Source organism: Oncorhynchus clarkii, chromosome 15 (genome assembly GCF_045791955.1).
Source record: "Oncorhynchus clarkii lewisi isolate Uvic-CL-2024 chromosome 15, UVic_Ocla_1.0, whole genome shotgun sequence".
NCBI classification, from domain to species: Eukaryota; Metazoa; Chordata; class Actinopteri; order Salmoniformes; family Salmonidae; genus Oncorhynchus; species Oncorhynchus clarkii.
Window position 1 is genome coordinate 13,404,805 of NC_092161.1, and position 24,910 is coordinate 13,429,714.

Consider the following 24,910-nt stretch of genomic DNA (forward strand, 5'->3'; position numbering starts at 1 on the left):
CACAGTGCAAATAGTCCAGCCATTTGATTACACAGACACTAGACAGAGGAACTCTCCACAGAAGGCCAGCAACCCTGAGTTGCCGCTTGACAGTGTTTTGCTGGTACTACAGTGGCTTGTGAAACTCTTCACCACCCTTGACATTTTTCCTATTGTTTTGCCTTACAACCTGAAATTAAAGTAGATTTTTGGGGGGTTTGTATGATTTTGATTTACAAACATGTCTACCACTTTGAAGATTAAAAATATTTTTTATTGTCAATACTTTGTAGAGCCACATTTTGCAGCATTTACAGCTGCAAGTCTCTTGGGGTATGTCTCTTTAAGCTTGGCACATCTAGCCACTGTGATTTTTGCCCATTCTTCAATGCAAAACTGCTCCAGCTCCTTCAAGTTGGATGGGTTCTGCTGTTGTACAGCAATCTTTAACAGATTCTCAATTGGATTGAGGTCTGGGCTTTGCCTAGGCCATTCCAAGACATTTAAATGTTTCCCCTTAAACAACTAGAGTGTTGCTTTAGCAGTATGCTTAGGGTCATTGTCCTGCTGGAAGGTGAACCTCCGTCCCAGTCTCAAATCTCTGGGAGAATGAAAAAGGCTTCTGTCAAGAATCAAGTATTTCCCCGTATTTAACGCCATTCATCATTCCTTCAATTCTGACCAGTTTTCCCTGCAGGTGGAGAACATCCCCACAGCCTGATGCTTCCGCCACCATGGGGATGGTATTCTGGGGGTGATGATAGGTTTTGGGTTTTTCGCCAGACATAGAGTTTTCCTTAATGGCCAAAAAGCTAAATTTTTGCCTCATCTAACCAGAGTACCTTCTTCCATATGTTTGGGGAGTCTCCCACATGCTTATTTTTTTCTTTAAGCAATGGCTTTTTTCTGGCCACACTTCCGTAAAGCCCAGCTCTGTGGAGTGTACGGCTTAAAGTGGTCCTATGGACAGATACTCCAATCTCCGCTGTGGAGCTTTGCAGCTCCTTCAGGGTTGTCTTTGGTCTCTTTGTTGCCACTCTGATTAATGCCCTCCTTGCCTGGTCCATGAGTTTTGGTGGGCGGCCTTCTCTTGGCAGGTTCGTTGTGGTGACATATTCTTTCCATTTTTTAATAATGGATTTAATGGTGCTCCGTGGGATGTTCAAAGTTTCTGGTATTTGTTTATAACCCAACCCTGATCTGTACTTCTCCACAACTTTGTCCCTGACCTGTTTGGAGAGCTCCTTGGTCTTCATGGTGCCACTTGCTTGTTGGAGCCCCTTGCTTAATGGTGTTGCAGACTCTGGGGCCTTTCTTAATAACAGGCTTTACAATATACGGAGATCATGTGACAGATCATGTGACACTTAGATTGTACACAGGTGGACTTTATTTAACTAATTATATGACTTATGAAGGAAATTGGTTGCACCAGATCTTATTTAGGGGCTTCACAACAAAGGGGATGAACACATATGCACCCACCACTTTTCATATATATATTTTTTTATATAAATAAAAATTGCATTTAACTTCACCAATTCAGACTATTTTGTGTATGTCCATTACATGAAATCCAAATAAAAATCAATTTAAATTACAGGTTGTAATGCAACAAAATAGGAAAAACGCCAAGGGGGTGAATACTTCTGCAAGGCACTGTAGACTATGATGGGGAAATGTCTACTGTAAAAGTCTACTACCCACTGTATGTAATGAAGCTACCAGTTGAGGACTTGTGAGGCGTCTGCTTCTCAAACTTGACACTCTCTAATATACTTGTCCTCTTGCTCAGTTGTTCACCAGGGCTTCCCACTCCTCTCTCTCTATTGTATTACCTTTCTAAACTTGGATTGGCTGATACAACGTGCCATTGGAACACAGGAGTGATAATTGCTATGTAGATGATTGCTACGCCTATGTAGATATTATATAAAAAATCTGTCAATTTCCAGCAACAATTGTCATTTACAACATTAACAATGTCTACACTGTATTTCTGATCATTTTGATGTTATTTTAATGGACAAAAAAATGTACTTTTCTTCCAAAAACAAGGACATTTCTAAGTGACCCCAAATTTTTGAATGGTAGTGTACATATCAACGAACTGTCGAGGACACTAGAACAGTCTGCAGCACCCGGCCTCACCCTACTGGAATCTGAAATCAAATGTCTACTGTTTGCTGATGATCTGGTGCTTAAGACCCCAACTAAGGAGGGCCTACAGCAGCACCTAGATCTTATGAACAGATTCTGCCAGACCTGTGCCCTGACAGTAAATCTCAGTAGGACCAAAATCATGGTGATCCAAAAAAGGTCCAGTCGCCAGCACCACAAAATAGAAATTTCATTTAGACACCCTTGCCCTAAAGCACACAAACTATACATACCTCGGCCTAAACATCAGCACCACAGGTAACTTCCACAAAGATGTGAATGATCTGAGACACAAGGCAAAAAGTGCCTTCTATGCCATCAACAGGAACATCAAATTCTACATACCAATTAGGATCTGGCTAAAAATACTTGAATCAGTTAAAGAACCTGTTGCTCTTTATGGTTGTGAGGTCTGGGGTCCGCTCACCAACCAAGAAGCACCAAATTGAGACTGCATGCAGATTTCCGTAGGCAGACCTGGCTCTCAAGAAAAGACTATGTGCACACTGCCCACAAAATGAGGTGGAAACTGAGCATCCTAACATCCTGCCAAATGTATGACCATATTAGAGACACACATTTCCCTCAGATTACACAGATCCACAAAGAATTTGAAAACAAATACCATTTTGATAAACTCCCAAACACCATTGTAAATAAAACCTATGTTTAGGTTTATTTATTTTCACATTTTGTAACTGAACTATTTGCACATAATTAAACGCTATATATAGACATAATATAACTTTTTTTTTTTTTTTTTTGAACATTTGTCAGTGTTTATTTCACATTTGTTTATTGTCTATTTCACTTGTTTTGGCAATGTAAACACATGTTACCAATGCCAATAAAGCCCCTTAAATTGAACATTGAATTGAATTGAGAGAGAGGGGTCGGTAGTTCAGGTTATACAGGTTTTGTGTGTGTGTGTGTGTGTGTGTGTGCGCGTGTGTGCACGTGTGTGTGTGTGTGTGCGTGTGAGTGTTTGTGAGTGTGAGACAGAGGTAATTCATGAGAGAGAGAGAGAGAGAGAGAGAGAGAGAGAGAGAGAGAGAGAGAGAGAGAGAGAGAGAGAGAGAGAGAGAGAGAGAGAGAGAGAGAGAGAGAGAGAGAGAGAGAGAGAGAGAGAGAGAGAGAGAGAGAGAGAGAGAGAGGGACAGGACAGAGTGTAGTGGGACAGGACAGACCAAACCACATGGGAACCCAAACCCACAGAAGTAGCAGAAGAGAGGAGAAGACTGATATGAAACCAGATGTGAGTAGGTGGAGGAAACAGATCAAACGGTAGGATCGGTCTCCTGCTTTGAAAGAGAAAAACAGAGAGCCAGACAGATTTCCCCTTTGCCCTCTTCCCTCTCTTCTTTTCTTGTTCACCCGGCCAGTGAATACTAATGGTTTTCCTCGTCCTCCCCCATCCCCCCCTCTCATCCTCCCTCTCCTCCCCCTCCCCTTGGACAGTGCAGCATTGTTTGTTGCGGGGCTCTTTTCTTACAAACTTAATTACCTTCTCCCCTTCTGTGGCGCTGAGGGCTGAAGTTGCACACACACACTAACATGGAGGGCTGAAGTTGCTCTGTGTGTGTGTGTGTGTGTGGTGTGTGTGTGTGTGTGTGTGTGTGTGAAGGGTAGGGTGCTTGGTTCTGTGGCAGCGAAGGTCCTCACACATTTTTGCGTGAGAGAGAGACCAGCAAGAGCCTCTAAGCTGGTTAATGTAAAGTATAATTGTGTCAGGAAAAGTGTGAGTGTGTGGTATAATTCTCAGGCCCTTTGTTTGTGTGGTTCATTTCCATTCAAACCTAATTATCGGGAGCGTGTTCCCAGATTCCTGCTTTTCTCTCTCTCTCTCTCTCTTTGTCTCTTTCTCTCTCTCTCTCTCTTTCTCTTTCTCTCTCTCTCTGTCTCTCTCTCTCTCTCTCTGTCTCATAATTCAATTCATTTCAAGGGGCTTTATTGGCATGGGAAACATATGTTAACATTGCCAAAGCAAGTGAGGTAGATAATATACAAAAATGAAATAAACAATAAAAATGAACAGTAAACATTACACTCATTGAAGGTCCAAAAGAATAAAGGCAATTGATAATGTCATTTTTATATATACAGTGTTGTAACAATGCGCAAATGGTTAAAGTATAAAAGGGAACATAAATACACATAAATATGGGTTGCATTTACAATGGTGTTTGTTCTACACTGGTTGCCCTTTTCTTGTGGCAACAGGTCACAAATCTTAATGCTGTGATGTCACACTGTGGAATTTCACCCAGTAGATATGGGAGTTTATCAAAATCAGTTTGTTTCAAATTCTTTGTGGATCTGTGTAATCTGAGGGAAATATGTCTCTCTAATATGGTCATACATTGGGCAGGAGGTTAGGAAGTGCAGCTCAGTTTCTACCTCGTTTTGTGGGCAGTGTGCACATAGCCTACATGTATAAAGTATTTTTAGCCAGATCCTAATTGGTATGTCTTGCCCTTCTTGCCTTGTCTCTCAGATCGTTCACAGCTTTGTGGAAGTTAACTGTGGCTCTGATGTTTAGGCCAATGAATGTATAGTATTTTATGTGCAGTAGGGCAACGGTGTCTAGATGGAATTTATTTTTGTGGTCCTGGCGACTGGCCCTTTTTTGGAACACCATTATTTTGGTCCTACTGAGAGTTACTGTCAGGGCCCAGCCCTGACATAATCTGTTCAGGATATCTAGGTGCTGCTGTAGGCCCTCCTTGGTTTGTGTCAGAAGCACCAAATCGTCAGCAAACATTAGACATTCAACTTTAGATTCTCTCTCACTCTCTCTCCCCCCCCCCTTGTCTCTCTCTCTCTAAAGACATTAGCTATGTAGATTGTGTATTGCTTTGATGTAGTAAACTCTTTAGCCGGAGAAGCAGTGTGGTGAGGCGACTGGAGCCCTACAGTCTGTTTACTCTGCTTACTTTAGAGTTGAAGCGATGTCTTTTCAACCTGTTTCCTTTCTAGTGCTGCTAGCGGTGGAAGGTACAGATCTGGCATCAGCTTACCCTCCAAAATGTCAGACAGGGAAAAGCAAAACAAAACTTAGTTCTGTGTCTGTAAGTATCTTTATACTGTAATATTTGATTCTGAGAATTAATAAGTTTCCCTTAAGCACAGTTCAACTGAAATGTGTCATCCGCATCTAACCCAACCCCTCTGAATCAGAGAGGTGGGTGGGGCTGCAGGGGTTCACTGCCTTGCTCATTAACAGAACCGCAGATTATTCCACCTTGGCAGCTCAGGCTACCTGCTGCTAGCTGCTGCTAGGCTACCTGCCACTTGGCTAACTGCTGCTAGGCTACCTGCCACTAGGCTACCTGCTGCTACCTGCTGCTACCTGCTGCTAGGCTACCTGCCGCTTCCTGTTGCTAGGCTACCTACTGCTAGGCTACCTGTCGCTAGGCTACCTGCTTTTACCTGCTGCTAGGCTACGTGCCACTAGGCTACCTGCTGCTAGGCTACCTGCTGCTACCTGACACTAGGCTACCTGCTTCTACCTGCCGCTTGGCTACCTGCCGCTAGGCTACCTGCTGCAAGGCTACCTGCTTCTACCTGCCGCTTGGCTACCTGCCGCTAGGCTACCTGCTGCTAGGCAACCTACCTGCTGCTACCTGCCGCTTGGCTACCTGCCGCTAGGCTACCTGCTGCTAGGCTACCTACCACTCTCCCTGTACGACGTCAGATATATTCCCATCCACCTAATGGTGAAGGTTAGGATTGAGGGTGGGTTCATCTGATCCTAGATTTGTGGTTAAGAAGTGTATTCTACCTAGCGCATTAGAGTTTTGTGTCTCTCTATTCCTAACCTGGTATTCAGGTATTTTCTACAACAATGAAAGGACATGTCGGTCCCTGCAGGTAGTCAGGTATACTGTTACACCTGGAACTATAGAGGCCAATTTACCTTTCATCATGCAGATGATGAGAACCTGGCACACACACACCTGGCACACGTACAAACTCCACTTCCCTTCTCTGCTCTCTTCAATGTCTCCTTGATCACATGCAGTTCTTATGTTGTTGTCGTCGTATTTTATTCGCTAAAAGACATTTTGCGGAGAAGGTAATTTGTTGGACTCCTGTGTTAGTCAGAACATGTTTTGTTGAGGTGTGTTTGTGTCTCTAACATTATGCCTTCAGGCAACAAACAGAGGTGGCATGAAAACCTTTATGGGAGTCAAAACGAAGAGATCCCCTCCCTCCCTCCCTCCCTCCCTCCCTCCCTCCCTCCCTCCCTCTCACCCTCCCTCCCTCCCTCCCTCCCTCCCTCCCTCCCTCCCTCCCTCCCTCCCTCCCTCCCTCCCTCCCTCCCTCCCTCCCTCTCTCCTTTTGTAGTTTTCTCTCGTTCTTTCTTTTAGGCTTTAAACAGAGTGTGTCTCTGTATCCTTTGATGCAGCCAGTGCACCCCTTCACCAGGAGAAGATCATTCTCTTTCTTGATGGGTTTTTCACCATTTTGTTTCTAGATGACAACAAATAAACAGTCAGAATTAGCCGTGGAGCTCTATTCAGAGGTTTGGTCTCACTCTGGAACTCTCCTTTGTCTTTTACTAACACTCTATGACATCTTGATGGAGGATTAGATTTTGGGGAGAGGCTTCTTGCTTAGACTGGGGTAACCTTAGCTAACGCAGAGGGAAAAAACACACACACACACACACACACACACACACACACACACACACACACACACACACACACACACACACACACACACACACACACACATGGATGTGCTGTTTATCTTGACATGAAGTTAGACTTTTAATCTTTTCTTCTCTGCGAATTACAGGCTGTCACACTCGTTTTGTATAAAAAACTGTAAAAAAAAAACAGGAAATAAGCTTCAAGTGATTTTAATTCAAGAAATCGGTTTCCAAGTATTTCTACCAATAATAGAGAGACACGTGATCGTAAACAAATACAAGCAAGGTTTGAAATCATGATGTTTTATTGCAGTTTTATATATGTTCGGGCTTCTTGCGGTTCATTTGCAGTGTACATATAATTTGTAATTATGTTCAGGCTCCCTGACCATTAGCTCAAGAAGAAATTGGCCCGCGGCTGGATCTAGTTGATGATCTCTGTTGTATATTATGGTGGTACATGTATAAAGTATTAGATGTTGTATATAATGGTACAGGTATAAAGTATTAGATGTTGTATATAATGGTACAGGTATAAAGTATTAGATGTTGTATATTATGATACATGTATAAAGTATTAGATGTTGTATATAATGGTACAGGTATAAAGTATTAGATGTTGTATATAATGGTACAGGTATAAAGTATTAGATGTTGTATATTATGATACAGGTATAAAGTATTAGTTGTTGTATATTATGATACAGGCATAAAGTATTAGATGTTGTATATTATGGTACAGGTATAAAGTATTAGTTGTTGTATATTATGATACAGGCATAAAGTATTAGATGTTGTATATTATGGTACAGGTATAAAGTATTAGATGTTGTATATTATGATAAAGGTATAAAGTAGTAGATGTTGTATATTATAGTGGTACAGGTCTAAAGTATTAGATGTTGTATATTATGGTTATACAGTTATAAAATATTAGATGTTGTATATTATGTTGGTACAGGTATAAAGTATTAGATGTTGTATATTATGGTGGTACAGGTATAAAATATTAGATGTTGTATATTAAGGTGATACAGGTATAAAGTATTAGATGTTGTATTATGTGATACACATATAAAGCAATATATGTATTTTATGGTGGTACAGGTATAAAGTATTAGATATTGTATATTATGACAAAGGTAGAAAGTATTGTATGTTGTATATTATGGTGGACATTGAAAAAAGTATTAGATGTTGTGTATAATGAAACAAGGATAAAGTATTAGATGTTGTATTTTATGGTAGTACAGGTATAACGTATTAGATGGTGTATATTATGGTGGTACAGGTATAAAGTATTCGATGTTGTATATTATGATACAGGCATAAAGTATTCCTGTATCATAAAGTGAATGTATTTTTACTTAATTACTTTACCCAACTGGTAACTCCTTAGTAGAGAGCGAGAGAGATGGTGTGAAAAGAAAGGAGAAGATAGTTCCCCTGCTTTAGAAAGTCTGCTGTCCTTCTCTTCGAGCGAGAGAAAAGCAGATGGAGGGAGTGAGGGAGAGAGGGAGAGAGGGAGTGAGGGAGAGAGGGAGAGAGGGAGAGAGGGAGTGAGGGAGAGGGAGTGAGTGAGGGAGAGACGGAGAGAGGGAGAGAGGGAGAGAGGGAGAGAAGGAGTGAGGGAGAGAAGGAGAGAGGGAGAGAGGGAGTGAGTGAGGGAGAGACGGAGAGAGGGAGAGAGGGAGTGAGGGAGAGAAGGAGTGAGGGAGAGAAGGAGAGAGGGAGTGAGGGAGAGAGGGAGGAGGAGGGAGGAACAACAATAGGCCTAGGACTCTTTTAGCCCTCTTAACGCTGGGGTCTGGTTAGCATTCCACTGCTATTATTTCCCTCTCAGCATCACATCAGACACTTCTTTCATCACTTCACAGTGTGTTTGTGTGTGTTCAGGGGAGGCCAGGGAAAGGCAGGCTTAATTAAAAACTAAAGGTAGGACTGGTCCCAGCCATCGCTTTGTTCTAGTAGGGAAAAGGAACTGTTTCAAACCAGGGGAAAGTTGGCCTCTCTCTCTCCCTCTCTCTCCCTCTCTCTCTCTCTCTCTCTCTCTCTCTCTCTCTCTCTCTCTCTCTCTCTCTCTCTCTCTCTCTCTATCCCTCTCTCTCTCTCTCTCTCTCTCTCCCTCTCTCTCTCTCTCTCTCTCGTTGCTGTTGGAGACTAATAACATGAGGAGGAGGAGAGGAGAACACTGAGGTTACTAAACACTGCAGTAACTTGATCTGGGTTTAAAAAGCTGCTGCTCAGAAAGTTGTCAGAGAAAATAAAGAAAAAAGAGGAGTTCTCATTTTATCAAACAAAAATTAAACCTTGGTAGATTGATATTCAAAAGGGGACAATCCTGGGAACGACTTCAACAACTTTTTTTGTAAAGCACTTCTCAAATATTGTGCGCAGAGAGCTAACTGAAGTTTTAGTTCCTGTGCTGTGAAACAGTGATTGTGTTGTGACAGAAGCCAGACATCTAATGTAGAGATATAACACACTTTACCTGCATTAGCCTCAATGCTACTTTAACACCTGGGTTAGATGGATTGACACACTATACCTGCATTAGCCTCAATGCTACTTTAGTTTAACACCTGGGTTAGATGGATTAACATACATTACCTGCATTAGCCTCAATGCTACTTTAACACCTGGGTTAGATGGATTAACATACATTACCTGCATTAGCCTCAATGCTACTTTAGTTTAACACATGGGTTAGATGGATTGACACACTATACCTGCATTAGCCTCAATGCTACTTTAGTTTAACACCTGGGTTAGATGGATGAACACACTTTACCTGCTAATACTAATGTTAATTTTGGATCTGCTTGCAAAAGTGCACTGGCAGTAGGTTTACTAGATATACGTAGTATTTACTAGTTGTTAGCGCGCTATGTGTAGGAATTGCCTGTGAGCACAGATCTCAGATCAACTTTACCCTCCCCAAATTCTAACCTTAACTATAGTCGGAAACACAAAACTGACCTTAGATGACTGTCGATGGATGTGTGGCGAGTCTTATGCAGTGTAGAGATGGGTACGTCTCCAAGACATGTCTCAACGCTAAGTCTTCAGAGAATATACATCATTCCTGTTAAACCAACTGTTTAATGTCCAACACACACATCACGGGGCTGTTACTGAGGAAATAAGAAGCAAACGAACAAGGAATGAATCCTCTAGTCTCTTTCATATTAGCACCTAACGCCCGTTGCTACTAAACAGCTTCAGACTCCATCATATGTTCCCTGTAAGCTTCTTAAATCAGGATGGTACAGAAGCCGGCATGAAGTTGACCTGACTTGACTAACTGGTTAGATTTGTGATTTTATGTTTGGAGAATGTAATGGGTAAATTGTGTTTTAGTAAAAATGACATAGATACTCTTAGTGCTTCTAGACTAGAGGGAAAGAACAGCGGGTTTTATTGTTGTGTAGCCTGCCTGCCTGTGTGTTAGACTGAGAGACATGTTCAACACTGTAGGCAAACATCTGACTCTCAGCATTAAAACCCATTGTTTCCACATTAATCACAGAAATACATTTTCTATGATGTGTCATCTATTTATTCATCTATCATTTTTTTTTTTTTTGCATCTGTACTATTCTACATGGTATCATCTCTGCCATCTCCGATTAGACTTGATTACGGTACAGAACACACGCACACACGCACACGCACACATGCACGCACATGCGCGCACGCACACGCGCGCGCACGCACACACACACACGCACACGCACACGCACACGCACACGCACACGCACACACACACACACACTTGATTTCAATCCTCACGCTTTACTATCCACATAGTTCCCTCCCACAGGCTGTGGTTTGTTTCACCTGAATCCACTAATTGCTTTGTTCTGTGTCACAGAAAGAGAGAGATAGTCGGGCATGGAGCGATAGACAGGCAGTTGCAGGTGGGTGGATTCGAAGGTTGCAGTTGCATTTTAAACCCTCATTCGAATGTTGGTTCATTCACAGCTTGTCTTACAAAAGCAATGGTTTACAGGGACAGGTCTCCATTATAAATTATTCTTATAGCACCAGGGATCTTTTTAGTGTACTGTTGGTGGCTGGCCAGTGTGGACAGGGCTTGGGCAGGGCTTGGGGATGAGGTTTAATGAATGACGCTGGTGTGTTAATCAGGGAGTTTTATCTACCTGCTGAGGGGTCTTTACCAGGCCCAGATTTAGGCTAATTTTCTTACTGACACAGGAGCCTGAGAGACTTTTCTCTCCTTCGCTCCTTTACTCTTCTCCTTCTTTCACGGCCAGAGCGAGGGAGAGCGAGGGAGAGCGAGGGAGAGCGAGGGATCAGTCACATTCGTTCGCTCCTCCCTCTGTTTCCAGGGCATTTTAATCAGTGAGTGGTCAGAGAGAGAGAGAGGAAAGCAGTGAAACTTTTGTGTGGAGGTGTTCACTAGTTTTCAGGGGCAGGCGATGGCCTCTGGCTGTCTGCTTTAAGACAAAGCCACTCAGATCTATAGTTTATATTGGATTTTCTCTTTTCACAGGTTGTCAGGCGGCTCCTTTAACTGATGGCTCTGTGGTAGGCCTTCCCTGGCAGTCAGTGTTCAATTGTCACATCAATTATGGAATTATGGTTGCTGGATCTTAACATTGTGTTTGTTCTATTATTGACTGTTAATGATAAACAGTGTGATTGCTATTGCTGTAATACTTTTGTAAAGACATTCTCTTTTTCTCTTTAGGTCCCTGTCCGGCTGGATGAGATGAGAGCCCCATGTAGAGGTCGCCATGGCAACCTGTGACTCCCCTTCTATGGTCTTGCGGCAGGAAAATGGTCAGAAGCTGTTGTTGCTGCCAACAGGGCCGCGTGACGCAGAGAAGACCGAGAGAGACCGAACTGCATTTGCCGCTGGGATGGATCCCAACTCTGACACCAATCACACCGCCGCTGCACCAGAGCACAGCCCAGCTTCCCCCAATAATACCACAGACACCGGCAGCCCGCTGAAGACTGAGCAGCACAGCAGCATAGAAAGCTTTACCGGAAACGGGACTGTTACCGGGACCGGGATTATTGTATTGGGTTCAGACCATGCCCACACTGCTGCTTCGCTGGTGGCCCCAGTGAAGGAGATCCCCTGTAACGAATGTTCCACCTCCTTCTCCAGTTTACAGCAGTACATGGAGCACCACTGCCCCAACACTCGTCTGCCTAACGCAGCAGGGCAGGAAGAGGAGGAGGGCGAGAGTGAGGGAGAGGGGAAGCCTGATGTAGTGGCGGCGGTGTGTGAAAGAGACAGCGAGATGGAGGATGAGTTAGAAGATAGTGACGTGGAGAACTTGTGCGGCGAGATCGTCTACCAGCCCGACGGATCTGCCTTCATCCTGGAGGACTCCAAAGAGCATCGCAGTGGTGCCTCCCAGGGGCTTCTGTCCCTCAAAACCTTCCCCCCCAGCCCCCACAATCCCACCGCTGCCACCAATAATGCACATAGCGGTTTGACGACCCATGGGGGGGATCAGGACCAGGCGGAGCTGCCTGCAACTCCACCCATGTCCTTCTGCCCACAGGTCATCAACACTTTCCACATTGCGTCATCCCTCGGGAAAGCATTCCCGGGTGACCCAGTGGCAAAATCGTCGTTCTCAAATACCTCAGCATTCGCAGGCACCAGCGGCCCGGTGTTGCACAGTTTCCGCGTCTACGACCTTCGCCACAAGAGCGACAAAGACTATTTGACGGTCGACGGCGCAGCCAAAAACTCTTGTGTGTCCAAAGATGTCCCCAACAATGTGGACTTGTCCAAGTTCCAGGGCTGCGTGAGCGACGGACAGAGGAAGCCTGTGCTGATGTGTTTCCTCTGCAAGCTGTCGTTTGGCTACAGCCGGTCGTTTGTGACGCATGCTGTCCACGACCACCGGATGACGCTCAACGAGCAGGAGCAAAAGCTCCTGAGCAACAAGCACGTCTCTGCCATCATCCAGGGGATTGGCAAGGACAAAGAACCTCTTATAAGCTTTCTGGAACCAAAAAAATCCACCAACTCTGTGCTACCCCACTTTTCTACTGCCGCTAGCTTCCTGGGTCCCGATTCAGGGTTCCACGGCCTGTGGAACGCGTTCCATGCTGAGAACGCTGATTCCCTCCAGGCCGGGTTTGCTTTCCTGAAAGGGAGTGCGAGCTCTAACCCCGTCAACCAAACCCCCAGAACCCCACCAATGCCAAAGGCCGAGACCCATCCAAATCTCGGGGGTGTGACCGGAACCTCCCTTAGAACCCCCGCCAGTTCTGATTCCCTTATTCACTCATCTCCCATTGCGACTGTCTTGGAGCGGGATTCTCCCGAGAGCGACTGCGAGGGCTTTCCTCCATGCACTTTGCATCCCAACGGACCCGGGACGGACCTGAACTCATACCCGCTGATCAAACGTGAGCGGGTTGCAGAAGAAGGACAGAGTCCAGAAGAAGACAGGGATGACATTTACTTCAATGGAGGGGTGGAGATCGAGACAGAGGATGACGAACCGGCTGGCGACAGCACTAGTAGCAAAGATTTCCCTATTTTAAACCAAAGCATTTGCCACCTGTCTAACAGCGTGCTGAAGTACAGCGTCAACAAAGGCCCCTTGTCCTTCTCTTCCTCCTCCCGTGAGGAGATGGAGAAGAATCAGATAAACTCAGACCTAGCCAGAGATAGAGATAGCAGTAACGACTCATCCAGTGAAGTCCTGGCTGGTCTAGATGGCTCTTCCCCCTCCTCTCACCTGATGATGCCACGAGACGATGAGAGTCCGGGACCCCTGCACCAGCATGGGGGAAACCCTGGCACTCCTGGTACACCAGGTACCCCTGGACTGGGCGAGGGGTCCCCAGGCAGTTGCATTGAGTGCCCTAAATGTGACACGTTGCTAGGGTCCTCCCGATCCTTAGGAGGGCACATGACCATGATGCACTCTCGTAACTCCTGCAAGACACTGAAGTGTCCCAAGTGTAACTGGCACTACAAGTACCAGCAGACACTGGACGCCCACATGAAGGAGAAGCACCCAGAGTCTGGAGGGTCCTGTGTGTACTGTCGTACTGGGCAAGCTCACCCACGCCTGGCCCGGGGAGAGAGTTATACATGTGGATACAAGCCGTTCCGCTGCGAGGTTTGTCTATCTTTCTTTCTCCTTCTCTCTCTCTCTCTCTCTCTCTCTCTCTCTCTCTCTCCTCTCTCCTCTCTCTCCTCTCTCTCCTCTCTCTCTCTCTCTCCTCTCTCTCCTCTCTCTCTCTCGCTCCTCTCTCTCTCTCTCTCTCTCTCTCTCTCCTCTCTCTCTCTCTCTCTCTCTCCCTCTCTCTCTCTCTCTCTCGCTCTCTCTCTCTCTCTCTCTGTCTCTCCCTCTTTCGCTCTCCTCTCTCTGTCTCTCTCTCTGTCCTCTCCTCTCCTCTCTCCTCTCTCTCTCTCGCTCTCTCTCTCTCCTCCCTCTCTTTCTCTTTCTCTCTCTCTCTCTGTCGCTCTCTCTTTCGCTCTCCTCTCTCTCTGTCTCTCTCCCTCCCCCCTTTCTCTCTCTCTCTCTTTCACACTCCTCTCTCTCGCTCTCTCTCTCTCTCCCTCCTCTCTCTCTCTCTCTTTGTCTCTCTCTCCCTGATCTGTCAAAATGTTCTCTGTGTTTCTTTCTCAAATCAAATCAAATCAAATTTATTTATATAGCCCTTCGTACATCAGCTGATATCTCAAAGTGCTGTACAGAAACCCAGCCTAAAACCCCAAACAGCAAGCAAAGCAGGTGTAGAAGCACGGTAGCTAGGAAAAACTCCCTAGAAAGGCCAAAACCTAGGAAGAAACCTAGAGAGGAACCAGGCTATGTGGGGTGGCCAGTCATCTTCTGGCTGTGCCGGTGGAGATTATAACAGAACATGGCCAAGATGTTCAAATGCTCATAAATGACCAGCATGGTCCAATAAAAATAAGGCAGAACAATTGAAACTGGAGCAGCAGCACGGCCAGGTGGACTGGGGACAGCAAGGAGTCATCATGTCAGGTAGTCCTGAGGCATGGTCCTAGGGCTCAGGTCCTCCGAGAGAGAGAAGGAAAGAGAGAAAGAGAGAATTAGAGAGAGCACACTTAAATTCACACAGGACACCGAATAGGACAGGAGAAGTACTCCAGATATAACAAACTGACCCCAGCCCCCCGACACATAAACTACTGCAGCATAAATACTGGAGGCTGAGACAGGAGGGGTCAGGAGACACTGTGGCCCCATCCGAAGACACCCCCGGACAGGGCCAAACAGGAAGAATATAACCCCACCCACTTTGCCAAAGCACAGCCCCCACACCACTAGAGGGATATCTTCAACCACCAACTTACCATCCTGAGACAAGGCCCGAGTATAGCCCACAAAGATCTCCACCACAGCACAACCCTAGGGGGGGGGGGGGGGCAACCCAGACAGGAAGATCACATCAGTGACTCAACCCACTCAAGTGACGCACCCCTCCCAGGGACGGTATGAAAGAGCCCCAGTAAGCCAGTGACTCAGCCCCTGTAATAGGGTTAGAGGCAGAGAATCCCTGTGGAAAGAGGGGAACCGGCCAGGCAGAGACACCAAGGGCGGTTCGTTGCTCTAGAGCCTTTCCGTTTACCTTCCCACTCCTGGGCCAGACTACACTCAATCATATGACCCACTGAAGAGATGAGTCTTCAGTAAAGACTTAAAGGTTGAGACCGAGTTTGCGTCTCTTACATGGGTAGGCAGACCATTCCATAAAAATTGAGCTCTATAGGAGAAAGCCCTGCCTCCAGCTGTTTGCTTAGAAATTCTAGGGACAATTATGAGGCCTGCGTCTTGTGACCGTAGCGTACGTGTAGGTATGTACGGCAGGACCAAGTCAGAGAGATAGGTAGGAGCAAGCCCATGTAATGCTTTGTAGGTTAGCAGTAAAACCTTTAAATCAGCCCTTGCCTTGACAGGAAGCCAGTGTAGGGAGGCTAGCACTGGAGTAATATGATCAAATTTTTTGTTTCTAGTCAGGATTCTAGCAGCCGTATTTAGCACTAACTGAAGTTTATTTAGTGCTTTATCCGGGTAGCCGGAAAGTAGAGCATTGCAGTAGTCTAACCTAGAAGTGACAAAAGCATGGATTAATTTTTCTGCATAATTTTTGGACAGAAAGTGTCTGATTTTTGCAATGTTACGTAGATGGAAAAAAGCTGTCCTTGAAATGGTCGTGATATGTTCTTCAAAAGAGAGATCAGGGTCCAGAGTAACGCCGAGGTCCTTCACAGTTTTATTTGAGACGACTGTACAACCATTAAGATTAATTGTCAGATTCAACAGAAGATCTCTTTGTTTCTTGGGACCTAGAACAAGCATCTCTGTTTTGTCCGAGTTTAAAAGTAGAAAGTTTGCAGCCATTTCTCGACAGTCTATCTCTATAAATAACACCCTCTCTATCTCTGATTTATCTCTAGGTGTGTAACTATTCCACCACGACCAAGGGCAACCTGAGCATCCACATGCAGTCGGACAAGCACCTGAACAACGTTCAGACCCTGCAGAACGGGGGCACTGAATCACAGTACACCCACACTCACACCCACAGCCACAGCCACACCCACTCCCCCTGCCATAGCCATGCCAAGCCCGTGCCCAGCGGCAGCCTGGCGGGGGGCTGTGGTACCCCCTCGCCGTCCAAGCCCAAACAGAAGCCCATGTGGCGTTGTGAGGTTGGTGAAACTACACTTTGGACTAGGGCTGTTCTGGTGTTTGTTTGTTTTAGACACAAATCTAGGATCAACTTATCGTCCCCTGATCCATTAGAGGAAAAATCACAACTCCGCCAATGATCCAGTGTCTTGACGCCGCTTCTTCTTAATTTGTAAACTTGTACACCTGTATATGAGTACTTAGTTACCACACATGCTTTGAGAACCCATTCAACTAATGTTCCTCATGTACAGTGGGGCAAAAAAGTATTTAGTCAGCCACCAATTGTGCAAGTTCTCCCACTTAAAAAGATGAGAGAGGCCTGTCATTTTCATCATAGGTACACTTCAACTATGACAGAAAAAATGAGGAAAAAAAAATCCAGAAAATCACATTGTAGGATTTTTTTCTGAATTTATTTGCAAATTATGGTGGAAAATAAGTATTTGGTCACCTACAAACAATCAAGATTTATGGCTCTCACAGACCTGTAACTTCTTCTTTAAGAGGCTCCTCTGTCCTCCACTCTTTACCTGTATTAATGGCTCCTGTTTGAACTTGTTTTCAGTATAAAAGACACCTGTCCACAACCTCAAACAGTCACACTCCAAGCTCCACTATGGCCAAGACCAAAGAGCTGTCAAAGGACACCAGAAACAAAATTGTAGACCTTTACCAGGCTGGGAAGACTTAATCTGCAATAGGTAAGCAACTTGGTTTGAAGAAATCAACTGTGGGAGCAATTATTAGGAAATGGAAGACATATAAGACCACTGATAATCTCCCTCGATCTGGGGCTCCATGCAAGATCTCACCCCATGGGGTCAAAATGATCACAGGAACGGTGAGCAAAAATCCCAGAACCACACAGGGGGACCTAGTGAATGACCTGCAGAGAGCTGGGACCAAAGTAACAAAGCGTACCATCAGTAACACACTACGCCGCCAGGAACTCAAATCCTGCAGTGCCAGACGTGTCCCCCTGCTTATTAAGCCAGTACATGTCCAGGCCCGTCTGAAGTTTGCTAGAGAGCATTTGGATGATCCAGAAGAAGATTGGGAGAATGTCATATGGTCAGATGAAACCAAAATATAACTTTTTGGTAAAAACTCAACTCGTCGTGTTTGGAGGACAAAGAATGCTGAGTTGCATCCAAAGAACACCATACCTACTGTGAAGCATGGAGGGTGGAAACATCATGCTTTGGGGCTGTTTTTCTGCAAAGGGACCAGGATGACTGATCTGTGTAAAGGAAAGAATGAAGGGGGTCATGTATCATGAGATTTTGAGTGAAAACCTCCTTCCATCAACAAGATGAAACGTGGCTGGGTCTTTCAGCATGACAATGATCCCAAACACACCGCCCGGGCAATGAAGGAGTTGCTTCTTCAGAAGCATTTCAAGGTCCTGGAGTGGCCTAGCCAGTCTCCAGATCTCAACCCCATAGAACATCTTTGGAGGGAGTTGAAAGTCCGTGTTGCCCAGCAACAGCCCCAAAACATCACTGCTCTAGAGGAGATCTGCATGGAGGAATGGGCCAAAATACCAGCAACAGTGTGTGAAAACCTTGTGAAGACTTACAGAAAACTTTTGACCTCTGCCATTGACAACAAAGGGTATTTACCTAAGTATTGAGATAAACTTTTGTTATTGACCAAATACTTATTTTCCACCATAATTGGCAAATAAATAAATTAAAAATCCTCCAATGTGATTTTCAGGATTTTTTTTTTCATTTTGTCTGTCATAGTTGAAGTGTACCTATGATGGAAATTACAGGCCTCTCTCATCTTCTTAAGTGGGAGAACTTGCACAATTGGTGGCTGACCAAATACTTTTTTGCCCCACTGTATATGTATTTATATATATATATATATATATATATATATATATACACCTCCCCTCCTCCTCCAGGTGTGTGACTACGAGACCAACGTGGCGAGGAATTTACGCATCCACATGACCAGCGAGAAACACATGCACAACATGATGCTGCTGCAACAGAACATGAAGCAGATTCAACACGGTCTGCACCTGGGTCTGGCCCCGGCCGAGGCTGAGCTCTACCAGTACTACCTGGCTCAGAACATCGGCCTGACTGGGGTCAAGCTGGAGAGCCCCGGCCCAGACACCCAGATGATTATTAACCCTTTCCAGCTGGACCCCAATACGGCTACTGCACTCAGCTCTGGGCTAGGTGAGAATCAAGGTGACTGTTAACACTTTATTTTACTGTCACTCTCTCCTTCTCTGTCTTTCTCTCTCTTCTATTGTTCTGTGTCTATCTGGCCCATAACTCGCCCAGAACATATGTCTCTCTTTGTTTTGATCTGTCTCTATCTGGCCCATACCTTCTCTTTTCCCCTCTGTCCTCCGTATCCTTTCTCTTTTTCCCTCTGTCCTCCGTATCCTTTCTCTTTTTCCCTCTGTCCTCTGTATCCTTTCTCTTTTTCCCTCTGTCCTCTGTCCTCCGTATCCTTTCTCTTTTTCCCTCTGTCCTCTGTCCTCTGTATCCTTTCTCTTTTTCCCTCTGTCCTCCGTATCCTTTCTCTTTTTCCCTCTGTCCTCTGTCCTCTGTATCCTTTCTCTTTTTCCCTCTGTCCTCCGTATCCTTTCTCTTTTTCCCTCTGTCCTCTGTCCTCCGTATCCTTTCTCTTTTTCCCTCTGTCCTCTGTCCTCCGTATCCTTTCTCTTTTTCCCTCTGTCCTCCGTATCCTTTCTCTTTTTCCCTCTGTCCTCTGTATCCTTTCTCTTTTTAGCTCTGTCCTCTGTCCTCCGTATCCTTTCTCTTTTTCCCTCTGTCCTCCGTATCCTTTCTCTTTTTCCCTCTGTCCTCTGTATCCTTTCTCTTTTTCCCTCTGTCCTCCGTATCATTTCTCTTTTTCCCTCTGTCCTCCGTATCCTTTCTCTTTTTCCCTCTGTCCTCTGTCTTCCGTATCCTTTCTCTTTTTCCCTCTGTCCTCCGTATCCTTTCTCTTTTTCCCTCTGTCCTCCGTATCCTTTCTCTTTTTCCCTCTGTCCTCCGTATCCTTTCTCTTTTTCCCTCTGTCCTCTGTCCTCTGTCCTCTGTCCTCCGTATCCTTTCTCTTTTTCCCTCTGTCCTCTGTATCCTTTCTCTTTTTCCTCGGTCCTCTGTCCTCTGTCCTCTGTCCTCTGTCCTCCGTATCCTTTCTCTTTTTCCTCTGTCCTCTGTCCTCTGTCCTCTGTCCTCTGTCCTCCGTATCCTTTCTCTTTTTCCCTCTGTCCTCCGTATCCTTTCTCTTTTTCCCTCTGTCCTCTGTATCCTTTCTCTTTTTCCTCTGTCCTCTGTCCTCTGTCCTCTGTCCTCCGTATCCTTTCTCTTTTTCGCTCTGTCCTCCGTATCCTTTCTCTTTTTCCTCTGTCCTCTGTCCTCTGTCCTCTGTCCTCTGTCCTCTGTCCTTCGTATCCTTTCCCTTTTTCCATCTGTCCTCCGTATCCTTTCTCCTCTCGCTGTCTGTCTTATCGCCTTTCAACCCTCTGGCATTGCTTCCTCTCCTAGGAGGTGGAGGGGTTCAACAAAGAGCCCATATTGTTAGCCACCCATTCCTCATGACAACCTGGAGGTCACAGCTGTAGCCTCGCTGTTTCTCATGTCTACAAGCAAGCTTGCACACACCAATCAGATCAAATCAAGTGTTAATTGTCACCTGCTTCGTTAACAGTAGGTGTAGACTAACAGTGAAATGCTTACTTACTGCTACCCAACAATGCAGAACACTCTCAAATTGAAATATTCACAGAAAAAAATTGTAGGAATGAAACTAAAAATACACAGTGAGCAATGATCTCGAGCCTGGCTACATACATGGCACCAGTAGGGAATCTATGTGCAGGGTTACGAAGGATATCTATGTACATATGTACATCTACAAAAACTACTATCAGATGTTATACACGGCATTCAGAACTATTCAGACTATTCTTGACTTTTTCCACATATTGTTATGATACAGAATTATTCTAAAATTGTATTAAATATTTTTTTCCACACTCATCAATCTACACACAACACCCCATAATGACAAAGCAAAAACAGGCTTTAAGACATTTTAGCAAAGTTATTACAAATAAAATACTGAAATATCACATTTGCATAAGTATTCAGACCCTTTACTCAGTACTCTGTTGAAGCACGTTTGGCAGTGATTACAGCCACAAGTCTTCTTGGGTATGATGCTACAAGCTTGGCACATCTGTATTTGGGGAGTTTCTCCCATTCTTCTCTGCAGATCTGTCAGGTTGGATGGGGAGCATCACTGCAAAGCTATATTCAGCTCTCTCCAGAGATGTTCGATCGGGTTCAACTCTGGGTTCTGGCTGGGCCACTCAAGGGCATGTCCCGAAGCCACTCATGCATTGTCTTGGCTGTGTGCTTAGTGTCGTTGTCCTGTTGGAAGGTGAATCTTTGCTGCAATCTGAGGTCCTGAGCACTCTGGAGCAGGTTTTAGTCAAGGATCTCTCTCTGTACTTTTCTCCGTTCATCTTTCCCTCGATCCTAACTAGTCTCCCAGTCCCTGCCACTTGAAAACATCCCCGCAGCATGATGCTGCCACCACCATGCTTCACCGTAGGGATAATGCCAGTGACATAATGCCGGATAATCAGAGTGACCATCGTGTTCTTGGTCACCTCGCTGACCAAGGCCCTTCTCCCCCAATTGCTCAGTTTGGCCAGGCGGTCAGCTCTAGGAAGAGTCTTGGTGGTTCCAAACTTCTTCCATTTAAGAATGATGGAGGCCACTGTGTTCTTGGGGACCTTCAATGCTGCATAAATGTTTTGGTACCCTTCCCCAGATCTGTGACTCAACACAATCATGTCTCGGAGCTCTACGGACAATTCCTTCGACCACATGGCTTGGTTTTTGCTCTGACATGCACTGTGGGACCTTATATAGACATTTGTGTGCCTTTCCAAATCATGTCCAATTAATTGAATTTAGACCAGGTGGACACCAATCAAGTTGTAGAAACATCTCAAGGATGATCAATGGAAACAGGATTCACCTGATCTCCATTTAGAGTCTCATAGCAAAAGGTCTGAATACTTATGTAAATAAGGTATTTTTTAAAAAAAATGTAAAAAATATGCAAAACAAAATTGTCGTTATGGGATATTGTGTGTTGACTGATGAATGGAAAAAAATGGAATCCATTTTAGAATAAGGCTGTAATGTAACAAAAATGCAGAAAAAGTGAAGGGGTCTGAATCCTTTCCAAAGGCACTGTATATACAGTGCCTTGCGAAAGTATTCGGCCCCCTTGAACTTTGCAACCTTTTGCCACATTTCAGGCTTCAAACATAAAGATATAAAACTGTATTTTTTTGTGAAGAATCAACAACAAGTGGGACACAATCATGAAGTGGAACGACATTTATTGGATATTTCAAACTTTTTTAACAAATCAAAAACTGAAAAATTGGGCGTGCAAAATTATTCAGCCCCTTTACTTTCAGTGCAGCAAACTCTCTCCAGAAGTTCAGTGAGGATCTCTGAATGATCCAATGTTGACCTAAATGACTAATGATGATAAATACAATCCACCTGTGTGTAATCAAGTCTCTGTATAAATGCACCTGCACTGTGATAGTCTCAGAGGTCCGTTAAAAGCGCAGAGAGCATCATGAAGAACAAGGAACACACCAGGCAGGTCCGAGATACTGTTGTGAAGAAGTTTAAAGCCGGATTTGGATACAAAAAGATTTTCCAAGCTTTAAATATCCCAAGGAGCACTGTGCAAGCGATAATATTGAAATGGAAGGAGTATCAGAGCACTGCAAATCTACCAAGACCTGGCCGTCCCTCTAAACTTTCAGCTCATACAAGGAGAAGACTGATCAGAGATGCAGCCAAGAGGCCCATGATCACTCTGGATGAACTGCAGAGATCTACAGCTGAGACTCTGTCCATAGGACAACAATCAGTCGTATATTGCACAAATATGGCCTTTATGGAAGTGTGGCAAGAAAGCCATTTCTTAAAGATATCCATAAAAAGTGTTGTTTAAAGTTTGCCAAAAAGCCACCTGGGAGACACACCAAACATGTGGAAGAAGGTGCTCTGGTCAGATGAAACCAAAATTGAACTTTTTGGCAACAATGCAAAACGTTATGTTTGGCGTAAAAGCAACACAGCTGAACACACCATCCCCACTGTCAAACATGGTGGTGGCAGCATCTTGGTTTGGGCCTGCTTTTCTTCAGCAGGGACAGGGAAGATGGTTAAAATTGATGGGAAGATGGATGGAGCCAAATACAGGACCATTCTGGAAGAAAACCTGATGGAGTCTGCAAAAGACCTGAGACTGGGATGGAGATTTGTCTTCTAACAAGACAATGATCCAAAACATAAAGCAAAATCTACAATGGAATGGTTCAAAAATAAACATATCCAGGTGTTAGAATGACCAAGTCAAAGTCCAGACCTGAATCCAATCGAGAATCTGTGGAAAGAACTGAAAACTGCTGTTCACAAATGCTCTCCATCCAACCTCACTGAGCTCGAGCTGTTTTGCAAGGAGGAATGGGAAAAAATGTCAGTCTCTCGATGTGCAAAACTGATAGAGACATACCCCAAGCGACTTACAGCTGTAATCGCAGCAAAAGGTGGCGCTACAAAGTATTAACTTAAGGGGGCTGAATAATTTTGCACGCCCAATTTTTCAGTTTTTGATTTGTTAAAAAAGTTTGAAATATCCAATAAATGTCGTTCCACTTCATGATTGTGTCCCACTTGTTATTGATTCTTCACAAAAAAATACAGTTTTATATCTTTATGTTTGAAGCCTGAAATGTGGCAAAAGCTCGCAAAGTTCAAGGGGGCCGAATACTTTCGCAAGGCACTGTACGTAGGGGTAAAGTGACTAGGATAGATAATAGACAGTAGTGTGTCTGTATATACCGTACGTAGGGGTTTAGTGACTAGGATAGATAATAGACAGTAGTGTGCCTGTATATACGTAGGGGTAAAGTGACTAGGATAGATAATAGACAGTAGTGTGCCTGTATATACATAGGGGTTTAGGGACTAGGATAGATAATAGACAGTAGTGTGCCTGTATATACGTAGGGGTAAAGTGACTGGGATAGATAATAGACAGTAGTGTGCCTGTATATACGTAGGGGTTTAGTGACTAGGATAGATAATAGACAGTAGTGTGCCTGTATATACGTAGGGGTTTAGTGACTAGGATAGATAATAGACAGTAGTGTGTCTGTATATACGTAGGGGTTTAGTGACTAGGATAGATAATAGACAGTAGTGTGCCTGTATATACGTAGGGGTAAAGTGACTAGGATAGATAATAGACAGTAGCAGCAGCGTATGTGGTGAATGTGGAAGTGTGGCGACAGTGTGCCTGTATGTACGTGTTGTGTGTGTATGTACGTGTTGTGTGTGTGTGTGTGTATATTTGAAATGTTTGTGAGTATAATGTTTACTGTTCATTATTATGGTTTATTTCACTTCTGTTTATTATCCACTTCACTTGCTTTGGCAACGTTAACATATGTTTCCCATGATAATAAAGACCCTTGGACTGAGAGAGAGAGAGAGAGAGAGAGAGAGAGAGAGAGAGAGAGAGAGAGAGAGAGAGAGAGAGAGAGAGAGAGAGAGAGAGAGAGCAGTGTCGTAACAGAACAGAGCTCCTTTTGTATCGATCAGCGTTTCATATTGTGTGAGAAGGCCTACTAGCTTTGCTACCCACTACTCTAAAGCTAGCCCTGCACTGCCCTAGCCCAGAGTCATTAAAACTATCTGATGAGGAAGCTGACAAGTTGAAAGGGATGACTGTAATTGATCCTGATCCAATCCTATTATATATTTTTTTATAGGCAAGGCTTTGTATGGAGCCACTGGGTCTGTGCAATGCTTTATTTGATCAAATCCTTTGGTGTGACTGAGGCCTATAGTGCTATGCTATGGCTAGTCTTCTTCATGCCTCACTCCTCCACCACCTCCAACTCCTCCTCCACCTCCTCCACCTCTACCACCTCTACCACCTCCTCCTCCACCTCCACCACCTCCACCTCCTCTACCACCTCCTCCTCCACCTCTACCACCTCCTCCTCCATCTCCGCCACCTCCACCTCCACCTCCTCCTCCACCTCCACCTCCACCTCCTCCTCCACCTCCTCCACCTCCACCATCTCCACCTCCTCCTCCACCTCCACCTCCTTCTCCACCTCCACCTCCTCCACCACCTCCTCCTCCACCTCCTCCTCCTCCACCTCCTCCTCCTCCACCTCCACCTCCACCTCCTCCTCCACCTCCTCCACCTCCACCATCTCCACCTCCTCCTCCACCTCCACCTCCTTCTCCACCTCCACCTCCTCCACCACCTCCTCCTCCACCTCCTCCTCCTCCACCTCCTCCTCCAACTCCACCTCCACCTCCACCTCCTCCTCCACCTCCTCCACCTCCACCAT

The 24,910-nt window shown here is 44.9% G+C and overlaps 1 protein-coding gene across 1 annotated transcript in view; it reads left to right on the plus strand.

Annotated features, from left to right (window-relative positions):
- Positions 1–24,910, plus strand: part of LOC139366918 (zinc finger homeobox protein 4-like) — a 151,792-nt gene that overhangs the window by 30,975 nt on the left and 95,907 nt on the right. The window contains exons 2-4 of the mRNA XM_071104670.1: positions 11,511–13,920; positions 16,230–16,484; positions 18,380–18,662. Coding sequence (XP_070960771.1) covers positions 11,557–13,920; positions 16,230–16,484; positions 18,380–18,662 — 2,902 coding nt within the window. The 5' untranslated portion in view covers positions 11,511–11,556. The remainder of the gene's footprint in view (positions 1–11,510; positions 13,921–16,229; positions 16,485–18,379; positions 18,663–24,910) is intronic.